The 22,350-nt window shown below is 39.1% G+C and overlaps 1 protein-coding gene across 1 annotated transcript in view; it reads left to right on the top strand.

Moving 5' to 3' along the window:
• Positions 1-22,350, top strand: part of WDR70 (WD repeat domain 70) — a 342,319-nt gene that overhangs the window by 295,496 nt on the left and 24,473 nt on the right. The window contains exons 14-16 of the mRNA XM_072605789.1: positions 17,525-17,625; positions 19,339-19,418; positions 21,264-21,380. Of these exons, the coding sequence (XP_072461890.1) occupies positions 17,525-17,625; positions 19,339-19,418; positions 21,264-21,380 (298 nt within the window). The remainder of the gene's footprint in view (positions 1-17,524; positions 17,626-19,338; positions 19,419-21,263; positions 21,381-22,350) is intronic.

Genomic DNA, 22,350 nt, shown 5'->3' with positions numbered 1-22,350 from the left:
AAATTATGGGCCTACCTGAAAGCCATGATCAGAAAAAGAGCCTAGACATCATCTTTCATGAAATTATCAAGGAAAACTGCCCTGAGATTCTAGAACCAGAGGGCAAAATAAATATTCAAGGAATCCACAGAACACCGCATGAAAGAGATCCAAAAAGAGAAACTCCTAGGAACATTGTGGCCAAATTCCAGAACTCCCAGGTGAAAGAGAAAATATTGCAAGCAGCTAGAAAGAAACAATTCAAGTATTGTGGAAATACAATCAGGATAACACAAGATCTAGCAGCTTCTACATTAAGGGATCGAAGGGCATGGAATAGGATATTCCAGAAGTCAAAGGAACTAGGACTAAAACCAAGAATCACCTACCCAGCAAAACTGAGTATAATACTTCAGGGGAAAAATTGGTCTTTCAATGAAATAGAGGATTTTCAAGCATTCTTGATGAAAAGACCAGAGCTGAAAAGAAAATTTGACTTCCAAACACAAGAATGAAGAGAACCATGAAAAGGTGAACAGCAAAGAGAAGTCATAAGGGACTTACTAAAGTTGAACTGTTTACATTCCTACATGGAAAGACAATATTTGTAACTCTTGAAACATTTCAGTATCTGGGTACTGGGTGGGATTACACACACACACATGCACACACCACACACACATAGAGACAGAGTGCACAGAGTGAATTGAAGAGGATGGGATCATATCTTTAAAAAAAATGAAATCAAGCAGTGAGAGAGAAAGATATTGGGAGGAGAAAGGGAGAATTGAATGGGGCAAATTATCTCTCATAAAAGAGGCAAGCAAAAGACTCATTAGTGGAGGGATAAAGAGGGGAGGTGAGAGAAAAACATGAAGTCTACTCTCATCACATTCCACTAAAGGAAAGAATAAAATGCCTACTCATTTTGGTATGAAAACCTATCTTACAATACAGGAAAGTGGAGGATAAGGGGATAAGCAGAGTGGGGGGGGATGATAGAAGAGAGGGCATGGGGAGGAGAGTGCAATTTGAGGTCAACACTCATGGGGAGGGATAGGATCAAAAGAGAATAGAAGTAATGGGGGACAGGATAGGATGGAGGGAAATATAGTTAGTCCTATACAACACAACTATTATGGAAGTCATTTGCAAAACTACACAGATTTGGCCTATATTGAATTACTTGCCTTCCAAAGGGAAGGGGTGGAGAGGGAGGGAGCTAAAGAAGTTGGAACTCAAAGTGTTAGGATCAACTGCAATGTTCTTACCACTAGGAAATAAGAAATACAGGTAAAGGGGTATAGAAAGCTATCTGGCCCTACAGGACAAAAGAGAAGACAGAGACAAGGGCAGAGAGGGATGATAGAAGAGAGAGCAGATTGGTCATAGGGGCAATTAGAATGCTTGGCGTTTGGGGGGGGAGGGGAGAAAAGGGGAAAAATTTGTAACCCAAAATTTTGTGAAAATGAATGTTAAAAGCTAAAAAAAAAAAAAAAAAAAAAGAATCAGGATAACTATTTCTCTTCCATCTTCACACATTTATGAACTATGTGATTCTGGGCAAGTCTTTCAGTGTCCCTGAGTCTTAGTTTCATCACCTGTAAAATGGAAAATATCATAGCCCTGACTTAAGGATTGTTGTTAGGATTAAATGATACGATACAGGGATTTTTGAAAGTCTGGATGCAGCTTTAGATTATTAAAGCTATTAAAAAGTACTTTTAGGACATCCTATGTATGTAAAGCATTTTACAGATCTTAAAGAGCTATATAATTGTGTGGTATTTTAAGTGTTACTCCTTCTTTCTGTTTGTGCCTTCTGTCTTGGAGATGGAGAAAAGCTGAGCAATGAATGCCCTTTATAAAGTTGTTATTCAGTCTTCTCTAGACTGAACAGTATAACTATTTATTACTTTTCCTCAACTTCTACTGAGCCTTTACTAAGTTGTCTACATCTAAATTGTGAAGTCTAGAAGGGAATACACTAAGAATCTTAGCAATACTGAGTGTAATAGGGGATCAAATGGGTATTTGAGTTTTTTTCCATTTTTTTTAGTTTCACTTTAGCAGCCACATTGATGGTTTTCTAACTTGTGATTTAAAATTTTATTTGAAGTGCACGTTTAAAGATAATTTTTCTCCTTTGATTATTTATGATTCATGTACATATTCTTTTGATATTTCTCATTTTATGTGCTATAGCCTATGTGGTCTGCCTTATGAAGTTTCTTTTTTTATCAAGTTTCTTGCTAAAGAAAAGTAGCAACCATTTTTTTCTTGTTGCTTTTGAAATTACAAAAACACAATTACATAAGGTTTATTAACACTTGTAAGGATTATTAGTGATTTAAAAGTATTGTGAACTCTGTATAAATATACAGTGGTAATGCTTAAAATATTAGTCTTAGTATCTATATAAACAAATATGATTTGTTTTCCATAAGGGGAAAATTCACAATGTAGAGTATTATTTCTTTGATACTGAGATTAATTTGTGATCTCTTTGGTATAAGTATTTCTACCAGCACTGATTTTCATGCCTCTGTGACTTGCAAATACTGTAGTTCTTATCTGTCTCTGTTTATAAATCCTCTAGAAGGATATCTTAGCAAATGCAGTGAAGCCCTTCCTTTTGGTCTTTTAGTATCTTGAGATATCAATGTATCACTCATCAAGTATATTTTTCGAAATTATGTAGCATACTCTTGAAGATCCAGTGTTGTTCCTTAAGAAAAAATTCCAACATCTATTTCATTGGAAATTTGTAAAATATTTTCCTTTCTGCAAAAAGCACAAGTATTATTATCTTCGTTTTATATATGAGAAAACTGAGACACAGAGATGTAAATGATTTATTCAGTGTCACACAACTACTAAGTAGCAGAGCTGAGGCCCAAACCCAAGTCTTATAAATTCACTTAAATTAAATAAAATCAATTAAATTCAAATAAAATATTCATTCTTTCTCTTCCCTTTTCCTTCTCTCCCTTCTTTCCTTCCTTCTTCCCTCTTTTCTTTCTTCCCTCCTTCCCTCCTTCCTTCCTTTTTCTCTTTTGAAATTTTTTAAAAGTTCAATTTTATTTTCAATTCTGAATTCTCTCCCTCAAAACCTATTACAAATATAGTATAGTCACATAAAACAAATCCTTGCATCAAGTGTTCTTTTCACTTGTCTGTACTGCTTGTCATTATTCTCTTTCCTTTATAATCTCAGATCTATTAGGAGGGCATCATTATCTTTGCAAATGCATTAAATGGTTATAGTTTTAACTTATCTCAACTCTCATAGGTCAAGTTATAGTTTTGGTTTTTACACAATTCTTTTTTTCCATTCATAGCCAAACAGTGGTCACCTGAACAGTGCAAACCTATGTAACTAACTGAAAATCAATAGTGTTGTGGCTTTATGTCCCACTTTTGGGTATCTTGATAGCTGTCCCTTTTTGTGAATTGCAGTAGATGAGCCAACCGGAGAACAGCTTCCAGATCCAATGCATGAATTGATTGTTTTGACTGAAAGAATGGCGAATTGTACATGTTTGCTATTTGCCAGAGAACAGATTGTTCCTTTTTAGGTGGTTTTTCTGTTTCTTTGTGTTGTTTCATTCTAATAATGAGTTGCCCTGAAAGACATTCATTACAACTGGGATATGTAGAACTTCAAGGAAAACATTTCAGATTCATCAACCCCAATACCCATGGCTTCTTTTCCTTAGAATCAGTGTGTAAATTATTGTTTCCCAATATAATAAAATAGGAAACATACTTCTGTGTTCACGGGTTTCAAGTTTTATCTCATTGACATGTGGACTAGTTTCCAAGTACAAGCAGGGGCTTTGCAAGTTACAGTTGTCTGGAGATCCAGATACTATATGTGAGAATCACATTTGATTGCCCCAATGAAATGCTGAAAAAGAAAAACTGATTTTTCTTCTTAGAATGAAATGAAGTTTATATAACACAAACAAAAAGATTCTATAATATTCAGGATCTGCTAATATGACTACATTGTCCAAGGCTAGCACCATATCATCTCATACTGATGGGCCATGTTGAAATATTTTATGCCACTCTGTGTTTTTCTCTGACAATTTTTCCTGCCATACCTGAATCTAATGAATAATCTTTGGGTAACTGACTTTCCAGCTGTCCTGTTAGAACTCTGGCCAGTATTTCACAATCATGGTTTGTGAGACTCAGGCCTATAATTAGCACATAACTGAAGATCTTTTCCCTTTTTTGAAATGGCAGCTATTGCTATTCCTTGTACCAGGAGAAGGTGTGGGAAACCTGAAGGACCAAATAAAAGGTTTATGGGTTTTAATGTCTTCACCAGGACTATGTTAAGATTAATAATGTCCTCAATATCCTATCCATTTCATCATGGAAAGCCTTGCTTTTCCTGAATTACATTTAGTTTTGCACACTTAATGACTTCTCATTTCTTCCCGATACATTTCCATTGTATCAGATATGAGTTTAACAGTTTGATAACCTGTACACTTTGTTTATTTGTATGGGGTAGAGACCATTCCTTCTGCCCATTTCACGATACTATAGTATTGCTTATGATGCTTGTTCAACTCATTTTAAATGTTATTCCATTATCTGTGGCCAATACCATGTAATTTCATATTTATCAGATAAGGTATTTTTGTGCTTTCAGTTTTCCCCAGACATGTTTTCTTCCCCTACCTGAATCTGATCAATAATCTCAGGGCAATTAACTTTGTAGCAGTCTAAACAGAATATTAACTACTTCTATACACTAAGTTCTAGGGACATAACAGTGATAAACAGGACACAATTTCTTCCCTCAGATTGCTTATAGTCTAAGAGGTGAGATAAGACATGTACATCAATGACTAATTCAAAGTAGATTATATCTCAAAAACAGGTACACAGTGCTGTGATTTTAGATGAGGCAAAGAGTTTCCTTGGAGTTATCAAGGAAATGTTAGCATTATAGCTGAGCGTGGAAGAATAGGTAGGATTTCAATAGGCAAAGAATTGGGTAGGATTAAGGGGGTAGGGAATGTATTCTAGTCATGGGGGCTGAGGAAATAACATAGCAACAGACAGCTTAACTTTGTCAGGATCATAGACTAGGCTGCAAAGATAGGTTTGTAGACAGATTGTGGAGGGCTTTGGAGTGCAGGCTAAAGGATTGGGACTTTCTTCAGTGGTCAGTGGGGGGCCCATTCCAATACTGTTAATAATACAATCATTGCTACAGTAGGATGGTTACTCTGCAGTATTTGTAGAATGAGATGCTGAAGATAGGGAAACCATATATTATGAAAGTCAAATTTTCTTTTCAGCTCTGGCCTTTTCATCAAGAATGCTTGAAAGTCCTCTATTTCATTGAAAGACCCTTTTTTCCCCTGAAAGTATTATACTCACTTTTGCTGGGTACGTGATTCTGAGTTTTAGTCCTAGTTCCTTTGACTTCTGGAATATAATATTCCATGCCCTTCAATCCGTAATGTAGAGGCTGCTAGATCTTGTGTTATCCTGATTATATTTCCACAATACTTGAATTGTTTCTTTCTAGCTGCTTGCAATATTTTCTCCTTGACCAGGGAACTATGGAATTTGGCTACAATTCCACAGTGTTCCTAGGAGTTTCTGTTTTTGGATGTCTTTCAGGAGGTGATCAGTGGATTCTTTCAATATTTATTTTGCCCCCTGGTTCTAGAATATCAGGGCAGTTTTCCTTCATAATTTTATGAAAGATGTCTAGGCTCCCTTTTTGATCATGGCTTTCAGGTAGGCCCATAATTTTTAAATTGTCTCTCCTGGATACACTTTCCAGGTCAGTTGTTTTTCCAATGAGATATTTCACATTATCTTCCATTTTTTCATTCTTTTGGTTTTGTTTTGTGATTTCTTGGTTTCTCATAAAGTCATTAGCCTCCATCTGTTCCGTTCTAATTTTTTGAACTTTTTGAGCTTGTGAACCTCCTTTTCCATTTGGCTAATTCTACTTTTTAAAGCATTCTTCTCCTCATTGGCTTTTTGAACCTCTTTTGTCCATTGAGTTAGCCTATTTTTAAAGGTGTTATTTTCTTCAGCATTTTTTTGGGTCTCCTTTAGCAAGGTGTTGACCTGCTTTTCATGCTTTTCTTGTATCTCTCTCATTTCTCTTCCCAATTTTTCCTCCACCTCTCTTACTTGATTTTCAAAATCCTTTTTGAGCTCTTCCATGGCCTGAGCCCATTGAGTGGGCTGGGATACAGAAGCCTTGACTTTTATGTCTTTCCCTGATGGTAAGCATTGTTCTTCCTCATCAGAAAGGATGGGAGGAGATATCTGTTCACCAAGAAAGTAACCTTCTATAGTCTTATTTTTTTCCCCCTTTTTGGGTATTTTCCCAACCAGTTACTTGACTTTTGGGTCTTTTGTCAAGAGTAGGGTATACTCTGGGAATCTATAAGATCTCAGTTCCTCCAAGGTGGCATAATCCAGCATGTAACACTGCTCTGGGAGCAGGAAAGATTTTTGTGCCCAGAATCCTAGCAGTTACCTCTCCACAGCCACCTGGCCTCCAGTTCCGCCAAGCCAGCACTGTGGGGCTGGGATTCAGTCAAGGTGTGGGGGCAGGGCCGCCATTCACTGTGAGGTAAAGACCAACTCCCTCAAGGCCTCTACACAGGGCTGAGGTAATATTCAGCTCCTCAGTGCCCCCAGGGGTTTTTACGATCAGACAATGGATGCGGGCTGCTGTAGGGGCTACCATGAGGACTGTTGCCTCCTGCCTGATGTGGCCTCTGTGGGCTGCTGCCTGTCTCACTGTGCCTCTGGCTGGGTTGGGCTCCACGCTCTGCTCTGCGTCCAGTGCAACCAACGTTTCCCATGGGCCTTTCAGGTCACCCTGGGCTGGAAATCTCCTCCACTCTGTTGTTCTCCACTTCTGCTGCTCCAAAATTTGTGGAGAGTCCCTCTCTACAGGTATTTTATGGGCTGTGTGGGGAGACCCTGCATATGTGTGTCTTTCTACTCTGCCATCTTGGCTTCGCCCCCAAAATCATATATTATGAAAGAAAAAAAATTACACTGTTGTTCTAAAGATTTATGACATTTCCCTGAATGGCCTTCCATTTCCCAAGGGGGAAGAAGAAAGTGGCCCTGGGTAACTTGGATATAAAATCTAGGGTTAATAGAGGAAAGAAGGGAGAGAGGCCAAGGAGACTTGGTCCACATAGAATTGGGGTTAATGGGGCATGGCTGAGGAATTAGGGTAATTTTACCATAATTCATTTGTGATGGTATTTTGCATTGTTTAGATCCATCAGTGTCACATACTTCACAGTCATTTTAAATTTGCTTCCTGATTGCTTAATTAGATATGATTTTAAAGGAAAAAACAAACAGAACTTTAAAAAAGTTGGGAGTAAGTTCTTTCGGGGCTAAATAACATTTCCCATTTTGGATTAAATGAAGAAAATAATTTAATTCTCTTACTCTTAGAGATCTTTTTTCTATTTTCTGCTGGAACTTTTTTCTGCTATAATTCCTTAGGCAAGTTGTTATCAGACACAGATGTGATTCATTTAAACCCCAGAATAGCTGTGAGGCTCCACATTTGGTGCTTTGGTGGTTTCCTTAATTCTAGATCATAGAGAATACAAATAGATTGTCTAATAGATACATTTTTCATTCATTGTATAAGAACTAATTTAATAATTTTTAAGTAGGTGTTTTGCATTTAGTCCTAGTTCTAGTTTCAGGCTGTCACTTCTCACTCTAAAATGTCAGTAGTCCAGGTAACTTGAAAACACTCTAAACAAACAGCTGGGCTCCACTGATGGTGAGAAGAGTATGGTTATTGAGATGAGGTCTACAGATGTCTGGGGGAATTGCCCATGTACTTCCAAAATCAATATTTGTCTCTAATTAGTTGAAGTTAAACACAGTAGGAAGGCCCTAAGCAAACTTGCAAAGACTTCAGTTTTTATATCATCCTTTTTATGTGTCTTCCCTGCCCCTTGAGGGTGATGTCTGACCCCAGAAGCTGGGATGAGGAATTTAAGGAGAGGAAGACAACTAGGGTTTTTTTTACTTACCAAACAAGCATTGTTCCACATAGCAATTTTTCGAGTTAACTATATTGTTTGTTCATACGTACAAATGTATACATACGTATGTATGTATATACGTAGAAAATATTAGTTAAGAAAATCAGCAAAATAGAACTATGGGAGTAAAATTAAAGATAAAAAAAACCACGGTTCAAAAGCCTATAACAAAAATACCCAGAGTTTAGGCAGCAACCAAGAGGAATTAGAGATTCTAATTCAAGAAAGTAAATTTGACCTCATAGTTATCATTGAGTCTTGATGAGATGAAGCCCATGACTAGACTATGATTTTGAACTGGTGTACCTTATTCAAAAGAAACAAAAATGGTAATAAATTAATTTTGAAAGAGGGTAGGTGGGTGGGGAGCATAGCAGCATTGTTTATTAAAAAAATCTATATTTCTGAGAGCATATCCAGGAACTTGCAAGTGAGAGAATGGTGGAGAATATTTGGATGGAGGTTAGTGGAGGGAAAAACAGAGGAGATTTTGTTATTAGAGCATGCTGCAATCCCTCCCAAGCAGAAAGAGGAGTTAAGTGAGGAGTTTGGCAGCAGATCACAAGTGTGGCACAGAAGGATGATACAGGAGTGATTGTGAGCTTCACTTAACCAGAAGTCTGCTGGAGCTTTCTGTCTGCCAAAAACAAAGCTGGTAATATTTTTTTGACTAGCCTCAACGATAAGTGCATCTTTCAAAGATGAAGTAGGGAAGTTCTAGTCTGATTTTGATTTTCATTAACAAAGAGGAACTGAGTGCTGGGGTAGCAATGATGGTAAATCCTTGAGGGAAGTGACTACTTTCTCCTAGTGTTTTGTGATAGAGAAGCAGAAATGAGACCAGATTTCAAAGGGTTCAGAGAAATAGGAAGAATTGCAGGGATTGATATTCTACCTGAGAAGTTCAGCTCAGAGATATAGGAGATACTCAAGAATCAGATTCAAGTGAGGAGGAAATAATGGGATTTGACCAAAGGAAATGTACAAAAGATGAAAGCATCCTAACAGAGGATGAATTTAGGAGCATGGTAAAGTCCTATAAAAATAGTGTCAGGAATGCCAAAGCTCAAAATGATCTGAAGCTGATAAGAGAAGCTAAGGGCATCAAAGGAATTTTTTAAATACTGTATTGGAGATCAGGTAGGTGATATGGAGATAAAGCACTGGCCCTAGAGTCAAGAGGACCTGAGTTCAAATTTGGCCTCAGACACTTACTAAAAGTGTGACCTTGGGCAAATCACCTAACCTTAGTTACCTCAGAAAAAAAAAAAAAAAGATGTATTGGAAGGAAAATGATGATCTTTTGCTTGGGATGGTGGAACAGTAATAGCTAACAGAAAGAAAGTACTGCTCAGTTTTTATTTTGCATCTCTCTACCAGCAAAAATTATCTTTGTATTGGAAAAGGCCAAACAGAAATAGCCAACAAGGAATTGATACCCAAAATAAGTCAGGAGATTGTAAGAAAATACCCAGTTACTTCTCCTCAAGCCACCTGACTCAGGCCCTGAAAGAACCAGCAAATGGGATTACATAGCCACTATCAGTAATATTGAAAGAACTCAGAAAACAGGAAAAGTATCAACAGAGGAAGAGCAGTTGTCCTTTTAAAAAACAAAAAGGAAATCTACAAACTATGTGCCAATGAATTTGACCTTTATTCCTAGGAAAATTCTAGAATAGATTACTGAAAAGATGACTGGTGAATCTCTAGAAAGAGAAGTAGTGCTTACAAAGAATAGGTCTTGGCAAACTAACCTCATTCATTATTTATTTATTTATTTATTTTTTATTTAACTTTTAACATTTATCTTCACACAATTTTGGGTTACAAATTTTCTCCCCTTTTATCCCCTCCCCCCCTAAACCCGAGCTTTCTGATTGCCCCTGTGACCTATCTGCTCTCTCCTCTATCTTCCCTCCCTGCCCTTTTCTCCGTCTTCTCTTTTGTCCTGTAGGGCCAGATAGCTTTCTTGACCCCTTAACCTGTATTTCTTGTTACCCAGTGGTAAGAACATTACATTTAGTCCTAACACTTTGAGTTCCAACTTCTTTAGCTCCCTCCCTCTCCACTCCTTCCCCTTGGAAGACAGGCAATTCAATATAGGCCATATCTGTTTAGTTTTGCAAATGATTTCCATACTAGTTGTGTTGTATAGGACTAACTATATTTCCCTCCATCCTATCCTGTCCCCCATTACTTCTATTTTCTTATGGTCCTTTCCCTCCCCATGAGTGTCGACCTCGTATTGCATTCTCCTCCCCATGCCCTCCCTTCCATCCTCCCCCCCACCTTGCTTGTGCCCCTGTCCCCCACTCTCCTGTATTATGAGATAGGTTTTCCTATCAAAATGAGTGTGCATTATATTCTATTCCATTCCCTTCTATCCCTCAATGTAGAGGGTGCCAGATCTTGTGCTATCCTGATTTTATTTCCACAATACTTGAATTGTTTCTTTCTAGCTGCTTGCAATATTTTCTCTTTCACCTGGGAATTCTGGAATTTGGCCACAATGCTCCTAGGAGTTTCTCTTTTTGGATCTCTTTCATGTGGTGTTCTGCGGATTCCTTGAATATTTATTTTGCCTTCTGGTTCTAGAATCTCAGGGCAGTTTTCCTTGATAATTTCATGGAAGATGATGTCTAGGCTCTTCTTTTGATCATGGTTTTCAGGTAGTCCCAGAATTTTTACATTGTCTCTCCTGATTCTATTTTTCAGGTCAGTTGTTTTTCCAATAAGATATTTCACATTATCTTCCATTTTTCGAATCTGCGCGGTATGTTCTGAGATATCTGCCTTTCTCGAAAAGTCCTTAGCGTCCATCCGTACCAATCCAGATTTGAAAGATCTATTTTCTTCATTGAGCTTTTGAATCTCCTTTTCCATTTGGATAATTCTGCTTTTGAAAGCATTCTTCTCCTCATTGGCCCCTTGCACCTCCCTTGCCAGCTGAGTTAGGCTAGTTCTCAAGGTGCCAATTTCTTCAAGATTTTTTTGGTTCTCCTTTAGCAGGGAGCTGCTCTGCTTTTCATGCTTTTCTTTCATCCCTCTCATTTCCCTTCCCAGTCTTTCCTCCACCTCTATAACTTGATTTTCAAAATTCCTCTTGAGCTCTTCCATGGCCCGAGCCCATTGGGTGGGCTGGGACACAGAATCCTCGATTTCTGTGTCTTTGCCTGATGGCAAGCATTGTTCCTCCCCATCAGAAAGGAAGGGAGGAAGTGTCTTTTCTCCGATAAAGTACTCTTGAATAGTTTTATTTCTTTTCCCTTTTCTTGGCATTTTCTCCAACCAGTGGCCTGACCTCTGAATGTTCTCCTCACACCCACCTCGCCTCCTGGTCCTCCCAGCCAGCGTTTGGGGACTGAGATTCAAATGCTGCTTCCCGCCTTAGGGCTTTTGGTGGGGGCAGGGCTGCTTTTCAGTGTGAGAATTAAGTTCAGGTGGTCAGGGGCAGGGCTGCCTCTCAGGCATAGTTCCCTCTGGGGGTTTATGCACAGACCTTCCACAATGGATCCAGGCTTCTGCCCGTTTGGGGAGCCCCCGTCCGCAGCCGCCTCTCAGCCCCCACCTCCCGGGGGGGCCCGAGCCTTGGGGGCACCCCACTCCCCTCTCAACCCGCCAAAGAGACTCTCTCACCCGCCCCCGTCAGTCACCTGTTGGTGGGGGGGCCCGTGCTGCCACTGAAGATCCCGCCTCCGGAGCCCTCTCAGATCTGTGCCTCTCGGAGCCGTGGCCGCCGCCGCAGGTCCAGGCTGGGCTCCGCGTCTGCAGTGCGACGGACCTTTTGCGAGAGGTTTGCAGGTCCCTCTGTGGGTGGGGGGACCCACGTGGCCACTGGAGATCCCGTCCCCGTAGCCCTCTCGGATCTCCTCCCCTCAGTGTCACGGCCGCGGCAGGGCCGTACTCCGCTCACCGTCCCGGCGCCTAGACCGCGGCGCGAAGGACTCCCCGCGAGAAGTCCGCAGGTCTCTCCGGAGCAGAAATCTCCCTCGCTCCAATACTCCGTGGTCTCTGGGTGCAGAATTCGCCCTGGTTTGGTCCCCTCTAGCCGTTCTGTGGTTTGTGTGTTCGGAGCTATGTGTATGTGCGTCTTTCTACTTCTCCATCTTGGCTCCGCCCCCCCTCATTCATTTTTTGACAAGATAACTGAACTAGTGGATAAGAAACATGCTGTAGATACTGTTTACCTAGATTTTAGCAAAGTTTTTGATAAAGTATAATGTGAAGAAAGTAGAATGGATTTGATGCTAATGCAATTAGATGGATTCTGCACTGGTTAGATGACGAGACTCAGAGATTTGTCATTAATGGTTCATTGTCAGTGTGGCAGGAGGTCTATAGAATACCTTAGGGATTGTGTGCCCTAACTGTGTGCCCCAGTACTACTTAACATTTTTATTAATAACTTTGATAAAGGCATAGATGGGATGCTCATCATATTTTGAAGATGACACAATTTGAAATCGATCCAGAACTTGAAAGTTCTTGATAGGCTAGCATTGGTCAGAATTGAGTAAATTGAGATTCAGTTGGGAGTCACATGTGGTCTTCTTTAAACAACTAGTCAGCAAGGTTTTATCAGATCCCTACTATATGTCAGTATCTGTGCTAGGAGCTAGGGATACAGATACAAAAAGGAAAACAGTGCCTGCCTTCAGTTTAGAAATGACTGACAAAGCATATGCAAAATAGAAGGTAAGCTGGTGGAAGAACTAGCAGTTGGGGAGACTAGAAAAGACTTCACATAGAAAGTGGCACTTGAACTTCATCTTGAGGAGCACAGAGATGCCAAGAAGTGATGTTGAGGAGAGAATATGATAAGCAGTGCAAAGACCAGGAGACTGGAGATAGAGTATTGCATGAGGAACCACAAGAAGGCCAGTTGGGTTGCAGGAATGGGGAACTTGTGACCTCAAGGCTACATATGACCCTCTAGGTCCTCAGGTATAGCCCTTTGATTGAATCCACGTTGAATTCACAGTACAAATCTCCTTGATAAAAGGATTTGCTACCCCAAAAGATGCATGATGAAAAAACTATATCTAGGGAAAGAACTATGGAGTCTGAATGTAGATCGAAGCATACTATTTGCTCTTATTTTGTTTTGTTATTTCTTGTAGGTTCTTCTATGTTCATTCTAATTCTTCTTTACAGCATAGCTAATGTGAAAATATGTTTAATCAGAATGTACATGTAGAGCCTTTATCACATTATATGCAGTAGTGGAGAAAGGTGAGGAGAGAGAAAGGGAGAAAATTTAAAACTCAAAAGCTTATGCAAGAGAATGTTGAAAACTACAATTAAATAAATTAATTTAAAATTTTTTTTTACAAAGGATATGTTCTGTAAAACGTGGGCTCAGTCTCAAGGCTGCACCCAAGGACCTAGAGGGCCATATGTGACCTCAAGGCCACAGGTTCCCCACCCCTGCTAGATCATAGAGTACAGGAAGGAAAGTAATGTGTAATGAGCCAGGAAACTAATTGGGGCAAGATTATAAAAGGCTTTAAATATCAAACCAAAGGTGTTTATGTTGGTTCTTAGAGATAATAAGGAGCCACTGGAGTTTTTGAGTAGAGGATATGATGTATTCAGACCTGTTCTTTGGGAAAATCACAAGAAGGCTTTAAAATAGAACATTTTCCATCACTAGTAGGGGTAAGGATTTTGATCTGAAAGCCCTGGAAAACTGTCCCAAATAATGTTAGTTTGAAGATATAGATTTTATATCCCTACACAGGATGATGAAAACAAAACATATTTAAACCAGATGGGATTTGGTTTATAGTATGGGCTGGCAGCTGGAAAGTATCAGGAAACGGAGTTTCACCATAGTAATGTGTAAGATAGAATGTTTTGAAGGCTCTTGGGCTCCCTTTCTTTCAGTATGTACAGATAGTGATGGTGTTTAGATGTATGCTACACATTCTTGTACGATGTTACACAGGCATTGATTTCTTTTTTAGTAACACTTGTGAAGTGGGTAGAAGTGGGATTATTTCTTTGTGATTTTAATGGTACCGCCTGGCTATTAGCAAGTTTAGAAACTTAACTGATTTTCACTTTAAGGTCTGGTAGATTGGGAGATGACAGATTTGCTATGTATGTATCTATCTGTCTAGAGGCAAATTCACCACTGATGCCACTGATTTCATTTTTTTTTAATGACACACTAAAACCCAGTATAAAATTTGTCATGTTTTACAGCTGCTTTGCTCTTGTGAAGAGTTAATGCACCACACCTAAACTATTTTGGAATTTAGAGGCAGGTTACTGGTTGTGCTTTTTTTATCCCCACCCTTATTTCTGCCTTATTTTCCTTCCTGTTTGAATGCTTTAAAATCTTGTTAACTCCTGGTAGTTATTTTGCTGATGATCTCCAACTCCAGCTCCTTGTGGCTGCTAGAACTGAGTTTTTACTGGCTAGTTTGTGGTCCTATTGCACTTCCACATTATAATGCTCAAAGGAAAACTGGTTTGGGTTTAAAAGTGCAAAGCTCATTTTATGCCAAAATAGAATTTAACTTGGGTAGCTAATGGAACCCATGAATGGATTTGCATGTTTTGTAAGATTAACTAGATTAGTATAAGAAATAAAATACCTTATTAACCAGATTTGGAAATTCAGTAGATTACAATATGCAGACTAATTGCAGAACCTGTTTTTAACACTAAAGTGCTCTACTTGAGATGGCCTCTTTCATCTTAATGTGAAGACGTAAGTCCTGACTGTTCAAGCACCTACATCACCGACCCTACCTAGGGTGTGTTCCCTAACCTTGGATTACAATGTACTTTAGACTCTCCCTCTCATTTAGATACATATCACTTTAAATATACTATTCAGAATGCCACAGTCCCTACCTGCCCACACACATATCCACCCTCCCTTATCCAAAGAAGCAACCTCTGAAGGGAGGAGGTAGAAGGCAGTATTGTTGACTGATTGATTGAGTGCACCTTTTTCTGAGAATTCCTAGCTTGCCTGTCTTTAGCTTTCAGGGAAGCACGTGTACTGTTGGTAAGTATGGCCAGGGATGCATGTTTGACAAGTTAGCGGTGTGGCAGCTCTTCTTGCCCCTGGCCATGCCGTCTCAGGGTTTGTTTGGGTTGGCTGATGTCCAATACCCTGCTATAAGATACATTTCCTTGACAGTACAAAGTGTGGAACCACATTAGCTGCAGAGTTTAGAAAGGTTAGCTGCACACATACAATAAACATTAACAAACGAAAAGGCCCACCCACCTTTGACCTTGAATTTTGTTTTGTCATTCCATGTTTTGGAATCACTATAGTATTTGATTAATAACCACCTTAGAGTAATTGAGTCTTAAGTGTCCTTTCTCTCAGACCACTCACACTCCCTTGTTGGCTGCTTTGCTTACTTATTATAGCAATGGTCAGGGTACTGGAGAGGTTGTTTATTTCAAGTAGCCTTCTTTTGCCTTCTCCTTCTCCAGTGCCAGAAGGACTGTGAACTGTATCCTCCTTCTCCCCCCTCCCCCATATGTCTATGTTGCTACCTAATTTGTTTATCTGCCCAGTTGGTCTGGAAGGAAGGCTATGTGAATAGGGACGGAGGAATACTCACCAAGATTCGACTTTTCCAGGAGGCAGTCAAGTATGTGTGATTGGCCTGTGTGGACATGCTGCCTCTGGAAGTTGCCTGTTGGCTTGGTTTCTTGGAATTTGTCTACCCTGATTTGTGGCCAAATTTTGTAACTCTCTCACTCATATTCATATTTGAGAACCAGCAGATCTTGAGTCTGTTTGCCCAGTCTTCAGCATACTGAGCAAGAGATTTCTTTATCCACAAATTAGGTGGTTGGACAAAATTATCTTTAAGGTACTTTTGAGTGCCAACATTCTGTAATTCTAGTAAATTAAATCAACTGCTGTATCAGAGCCCATTTGGAGGATTGGTAATGATCCTTTTATTTCTTTTCTTTTCTTTTTTTTTGTAGGGGTTTCTATATGTCCTCACTGGCCTTTCTTTCCTGTCCTGTGTTGTCTTTGTATTTCATCTCTCTCAGTGTCATGTACTTCTCATTCTCTAGCACTAGAGTAAAAATGAGTAATGTGAGAGAAAAATCAAGAAATTATTTTTACTATCCCTCACAGGGAATAATAAAATATTCACTTGAACGTTGTTGAAGGACATATAAAATTTTGCTAGACATTTTGCTACAAATACGTTGGTGGCTCTTCTAGCTTTAACTGCACATGGCCATTGGGAAGTTCCTAGCGTTCTAGTATGTTATAAGACCACAAAGAAAAAGGCCAGATCACTAATTTTGCTCTACCAGAGAAGGTCAGATCGAAGAAGCAGCTAGAAAAGACAGCTGGAAAAACCAAATTTTGAGAGAATGAATTCCATTCCAAGTTCCATTCCAAAACTCCAGTGAGTTTTCTTTAGTAATTACTGCTATAACTCTGAAGGGTAGATCCCTAATTTTGCTTTTTTTTTTTTTTCATGTTTCTCTGTGTCAAGTTACCTTCTCTAGCCTCACATTCCACGTGTTATCTTCTATGTCAGAGAAGATTTTGCAATCCTGAAAAAGTAGGGGTGGGAGGAGGAATAGGGTCACTAATCTTTTCAAGGTGTCAGTGCTTTCTCCCCTGTTGACTTTATCTTCTTTCTTCTGTTCCCCTTATCTCTACCATCCCTTCCACTACTGTGTGTCCCTTCAGAAACCAAAAATGCAGGTTGTAGTTCTGTCTGAACACTTTAGGGAACAGATTAAGAAGAAACAACAAGAACTTTAGGGTCCATTGGATCCAGAAGTTCTCTGAGTTTTCCTCACTGCCAGTAAAATCACAGGATCATATGACCCACTCATATTTTTTAAATGTCTTAAGACTGGATTCCATTATGCACATATTTTTTATGGTTTTATATATTTTTTTAAATCTATGAAGTGAGATATAGGTGAATGACTACAAATGGGCAATACTGTTCTCAAACACAGTACAAAATTCTGATCTCTATGATCAAGAAAATAGATAAATGAAAGAATTGAGCTTCAGTCTGTCATCCAGAGGGACATGTTGTGTATGTAAAAGCATGAAACATTGAGATCCCAGTCCGCTTCAGTGGTGAACCTAACTCATGTGAGCCGGGCTTTTAAAGATGCCAGCAACATATGCCAACAGAGCTGGAAAAGGCTAGCTTTGTGGTTTCAGGGTGTCAGAAAAGGAGGAAAAATGCCAAGAAGGGAGCATCTTTTTGATTTTTAAAGAGTTTAGTGCAGATACCAAGTGATGAGCTAAGAACTAAACATTATGACTATAACTGTGGGTCAGAAGAGAGTGACCTGAAAATTTATCAGTAACAGTAATGAGGAGGAAAAAAGAGATGTGTTTTATTTAATAAACTAGCAGTCAGCTGAAATTCTAACTAATATGTTGAAATATTAACAAGAAGCAGAGCAAGTTATCTAATGTTCCAATCCTCTTTCAGAGTGTGGTACGCTGCTTGTGGCATCCGAAGTTAAACCAGATCATGGTTGGAACCGGAAATGGATTGGCTAAAGTATATTATGATCCCAACAAGAGTCAGAGGTATTTTATAAGTATAACTTATTGAAGATGAATAGCATTATAGGGGATGGAGGAGGGGAGAGAGATGGGTTTTTCTTTTTTTTACTTTGTTTCTCTTCCCTTTTATGGGGATCTGCCCTTTGGGAAAATGCAGTTGGTATGAGTAAGGCCTCCTAGCACTAAAATGCTGAGCTGATAGTGCTGAACTTCAGAGAAGGTTTTGGTATCCTTGTTGATCCATACAGAATTCACAGTGTTGGAGAGTCTCCAAGGGATTTGTAATTCCTTAACTGGAATGTTGAGTGCAGGAAAAAAAAGTCCATATTCTCTCTAGTCCACAGTGTGCATTAGGAGGGATGTGTGCACAAAGTTGGGAAATAGAAATGGAAATAGCTTGTTCTTTCTGTAGTTACTAGTTCAGATGTTGGGTAAGGTTGTTCTCTGCCAGCAGATGGAGACAGCACAATTTTATTTATTTTTGTATCCCCCCCCCCCCCCCCCCCATATCCTCACACACAATTATTTTTCATTTATTTATTTTCCCAAGCTTTGGGCTCTAGACATAGGTGTTCTAAAGATATTCTTGTCTAAAAGCACAGTATCTTAATTTGATCCTTCAGCTATTTCCATTTTCTTCACATTTGTCATTGCACCAGACTTGAAGTTTTTTGTTCTTTTCCAAAAGGTCATTCTGTTTTCTTTTATGGAGAGAACTCTGATTTATAATTGTGGGGAGACTGACTTGCCATTCATTGTTGGGGCAGTTTACCGGTAAATTCTTCTTATTTTCCAAACAAGCTTTTCATTAAGCCTATTTTGACTGGTTTGTCTTTATTCTTTTAAAGGATAGAATGACTTACTGAATATTCACTGTCCATGATTTGGTGCAGTGTATCAAAGCTGCCAGTCCTCTTTTCCTACAGAATACTATACCTTTCCCATATCTAGAAAAACAGGCCTACTGTGCTACATGAAACTAGTTGTCATTTTGTTGTTATCAAGGAGACTGCAAGCAAAGGATCTAACTGAGATGGGAAGCCCATTTCTTTTGAGAAGTTTATTAACCCTGATATAACACTCGTTCAACAAATTCCAAATACGTTTTTTAAAAAAATATATTTTTCCTTGCTGATATTAAAATAGACATCCAAGTATTCTTTGCAAGAACACTTGTAGAAGTGTGGAGTTCCAGCCAGTTCAGCTCAATCTTGGGCAGCAGCCCCTTAGCTCTTGCCAACATTACCTGTCATACTGAATTCCAGACAGTTACATGGGTTCTATTTGAGATGTGGACAGATGCCCTTCAGAATGTAGACTACCCAGGCTACTTTCTTCTGTGTCCTAGGCTAGAATTTGAACTCTGTGTGTTCTTTGAGGGTAAAAAGGACAGATATTTAACTGTCTCTACAAGGCTGTCTTTATGATTTTCTTTAAAAAAATAACTACAAAGTTTTTGAAAATAGTATCTAAATTCTGTCCATTTGCCATATTGTCTCACTAATCAAATTACTTGCCAACAGCTACAAAGTGGCAAGTTTCCTATTTTGTAAGTGGAATTCCATTATCTTGGAAGCTGTCTATTATCTGTTACCCTTGGCTTGGGCAGTTCTGGACTTAGGCAAGATGGCATGTACAGAGTGGACTTCAGAGCAGAAATGTCTGTTTATTTCAACATATGCTTTGTCTCCAGGACCAAAGAAAATGGCTTTTTCTTTCTTTTGTTTTTCCTCTCAGGGGAGCAAAATTATGTGTAGTTAAAAACAAACGGAAGACTAGACAAGCTGAGACTTTAACTCAGGACTACATCATAACTCGTAAGTGATTGGAATGATTTTTAAAGTTACATCCCTCATCTGCTTTCATGTGGTGTTGATTTCATGGATTTTGAGGAGGAAAAAGCCTTCAGTTCAGGCATATATTGAAAGATTAGCTCATTCATATGGAAGGTACCACAGTCATGCAAGAACTTTCTTGTTCTTAAGTATAACTTGTGTGACTCATCAAAGACAGACAGGGCTGATGAATTCTTCATGTCACTATTACAACCCAGAAGGGAAAATCCCAGCCGGTGCAACCCATCATCATCAGGGTTGTGAGCCTCTGAAATACCCGCAACTTAGCCTACGATCATGGGATGAGGATCCAGATATATGTGTGTGAAGTTAAATTATGTGCAACAAGATATAAAATCTCAATAAAGGCGAATTGTCTTCTCCAGGATTTATCAGATGTCATTCTAACAGGGAACATAATCTAACTGGCCTGACAAAATTTGCTTTTTACAGAAACATGCTGATTATTTTCCCTTACTGGATGCCCTTCCAAGTGACTAAAACAACTGTTGAGAAAGAAAACTGAATACCTTTTGAAGACGTTCAGCAAGCCCTACAGTGCCTAGTCTGACTAGTGCCCTTGTGTCATGCCCAGGGGGCAGTGTGTGGCCAGTGGTTCTGCCTGGCAGATCAGACATAAAATCAACCTCCTTAGAACCTGGGATCATTAAAGATATCCCATGACATTTTTTGCAAGAGTAGAAGTGTTAAACTTGGTGTCATGACCAAATTCCAGCTCATGTAATTACATGCGGCTTACTTAAATTCCCCTCTACCCCCACCCCCCCTTTAAGTCGTTTGAAGTAGAAAAGCTATTTTTCACTTGCCCTCCTAAAAATACTGTTGTGCACAGAGGCCGTCCTCCTCTGGCCACCCTCCTCTTCTCTCCCCCGCCCTCCCCAAGGTAGCTGCCTTTCACTGGTGAGTGATGTGGTCTTGGTTCCTGGGGATGAAAAAATACTTCCAGATTCTTTGCTGTGAACAGCTATATAAATTTTAGGCATTCGTATTTACTATAAAAAATATCCCTATGCCCCTGACCCCCTGGAAAAAAAGAGTTTTCTTGAAAGAAGTCAGTGTTCATGTGAGTTTTAAAACAAATTATGCTGACTGTTTTGCTCCAATGACAAGTATTTAACACTCCCCTGCACTTACCCCAAACCCAAAATAAAACTGTTATCTGACCCTCAGTATGTAGAGAAGTGTTACTTTGATTTCTTTTTTATTTTGTGGAGTCATTTTCATATTCAGGCCTATAGCTCAAGTCACCACTAAATAGTCCAAATTAAAAGTTCAGGCACCCCACTACATTCAGGGCAACCTTTATCCCAGTTTTGTTGGCATACAATGTTTCTCTCTTCCGGCCTTCTACGGTTGCTCAGTGTTACACACTCTTCCTTGGACTTGGTCAAAGTTCAGTGATGTGTGAAGTGATTTCTGTGCTATGAAGCATCTGGGGAAATTTGTGGGGTGGAAGGCATGCTATATACAATATAATTGTTAGTGTCATTCATCTTTGACTTGTGATGGATATTCTTGGGAAGTCCCACAGAAACTGAGTTTTAGCTGCTCACTAAGTTTTATTAGCTTACTGTGACATGGATTTAACCATGTTTCCTGTGTGTAATTTCACTCCAAGAGAGGTGAACAAGTGATTCTAAAAATCTCAAAATTAAATGGCCTAATTGGTTACAGTAAGACTGTCTGTTATTTTAAATGGAGGCTGTCATTATGCCTTGCATTTCATGTTTTAATTGGTCATTCTTTAGCTATGTTTTTGAATGGAAGAGTTATTATTAAAATGAATTTTTTTAATGTGTCTTCCAGCTCATGCACTGCCTATGTTCCGTGAACCACGCCAACGAAGTACAAGGAAACAGTTGGAAAAGGATAGATTAGATCCTCTGAAGTCTCACAAACCTGAACCCCCTGTGGCAGGCCCAGGTAAGTATGATCTGTTGCTTTTATAGGTTCATTAAACAGCAAGGGGGAAGTGTTGCAAATTTAGATTATCTGTTTCTTTAAGATTTCTTCAGATGATTGTTTTAATAAACTATAATTTTGACCAGAATTTCCAACACATAGATATCATGTGGAACTTTAGACAAGTAGGAAGATAACCAAAGTTTCTCTGCTAACAAAGTGAGGGTACCTTAACTATCTTCACTCGAAAGGGTAGCGATAAGAACTAGACCTGTAATTTCACTGGATCAAGAAAGATCTTTACATCCAGTCCAGGATGGCATTTTTTCTACCACTTATGGTCTCAGTTACATAAGCCACTGAGAGGTTAAGTAGTTTGCTCAGGGTCACCTAAGCTGTTTGTGTCAAAGGCAGGACTTATGTCCTGTTGTCCCTAAATTCAAGACTGGATCCCTATCCACTGTACCTCTCATATTGGCTTAACAAGAATATAACAGTTTCTAGGATTTCCTGGAAATTCAATTCAACAAGCATATATTACTCGAAAATTACAAAGACAAAGTAGTCTCTGCTCTCAAGGAGTATACATTCTATTGAAGGGAAACAGCATGTGTGTAGGAAATTAAATATCAGCTCTTTGCCAAGTACTTTCCTGGGAAAGGGGACTAGCAACCAGAGGATCAGGACAGACTTATGGTAGGCACCTTAAGAAATGGAAAGTGGATGGTATGTGAATGAGGGTGTTATGTTACATATTACAATTCTCGCCTCGTAACTTCATCTGTTATCTCACAATTGCACTTTGCTCTCTAAGTGTATAGAGCTATAGAGCTCGCCTCTCACCTGTGTTTTAGCCCTGTGTCACCTTCTGACTGCAGTAATTTCTGCTTAGATATCATTAAATTATTCATGAATAAAACTGAACTAATCATTTTGCCTTTTAATTTTTTCATCTAAATTTCCCTGTTTGTATCAGTAATGAATCTTAGCC

This window comes from Notamacropus eugenii, chromosome 4 (assembly GCF_028372415.1).
Source record: "Notamacropus eugenii isolate mMacEug1 chromosome 4, mMacEug1.pri_v2, whole genome shotgun sequence".
NCBI lineage: Eukaryota > Metazoa > Chordata > Mammalia > Diprotodontia > Macropodidae > Notamacropus > Notamacropus eugenii.
Note: the sequence above shows the minus strand (reverse complement) of the source record. Positions and strands in the feature narration are given on the sequence as shown.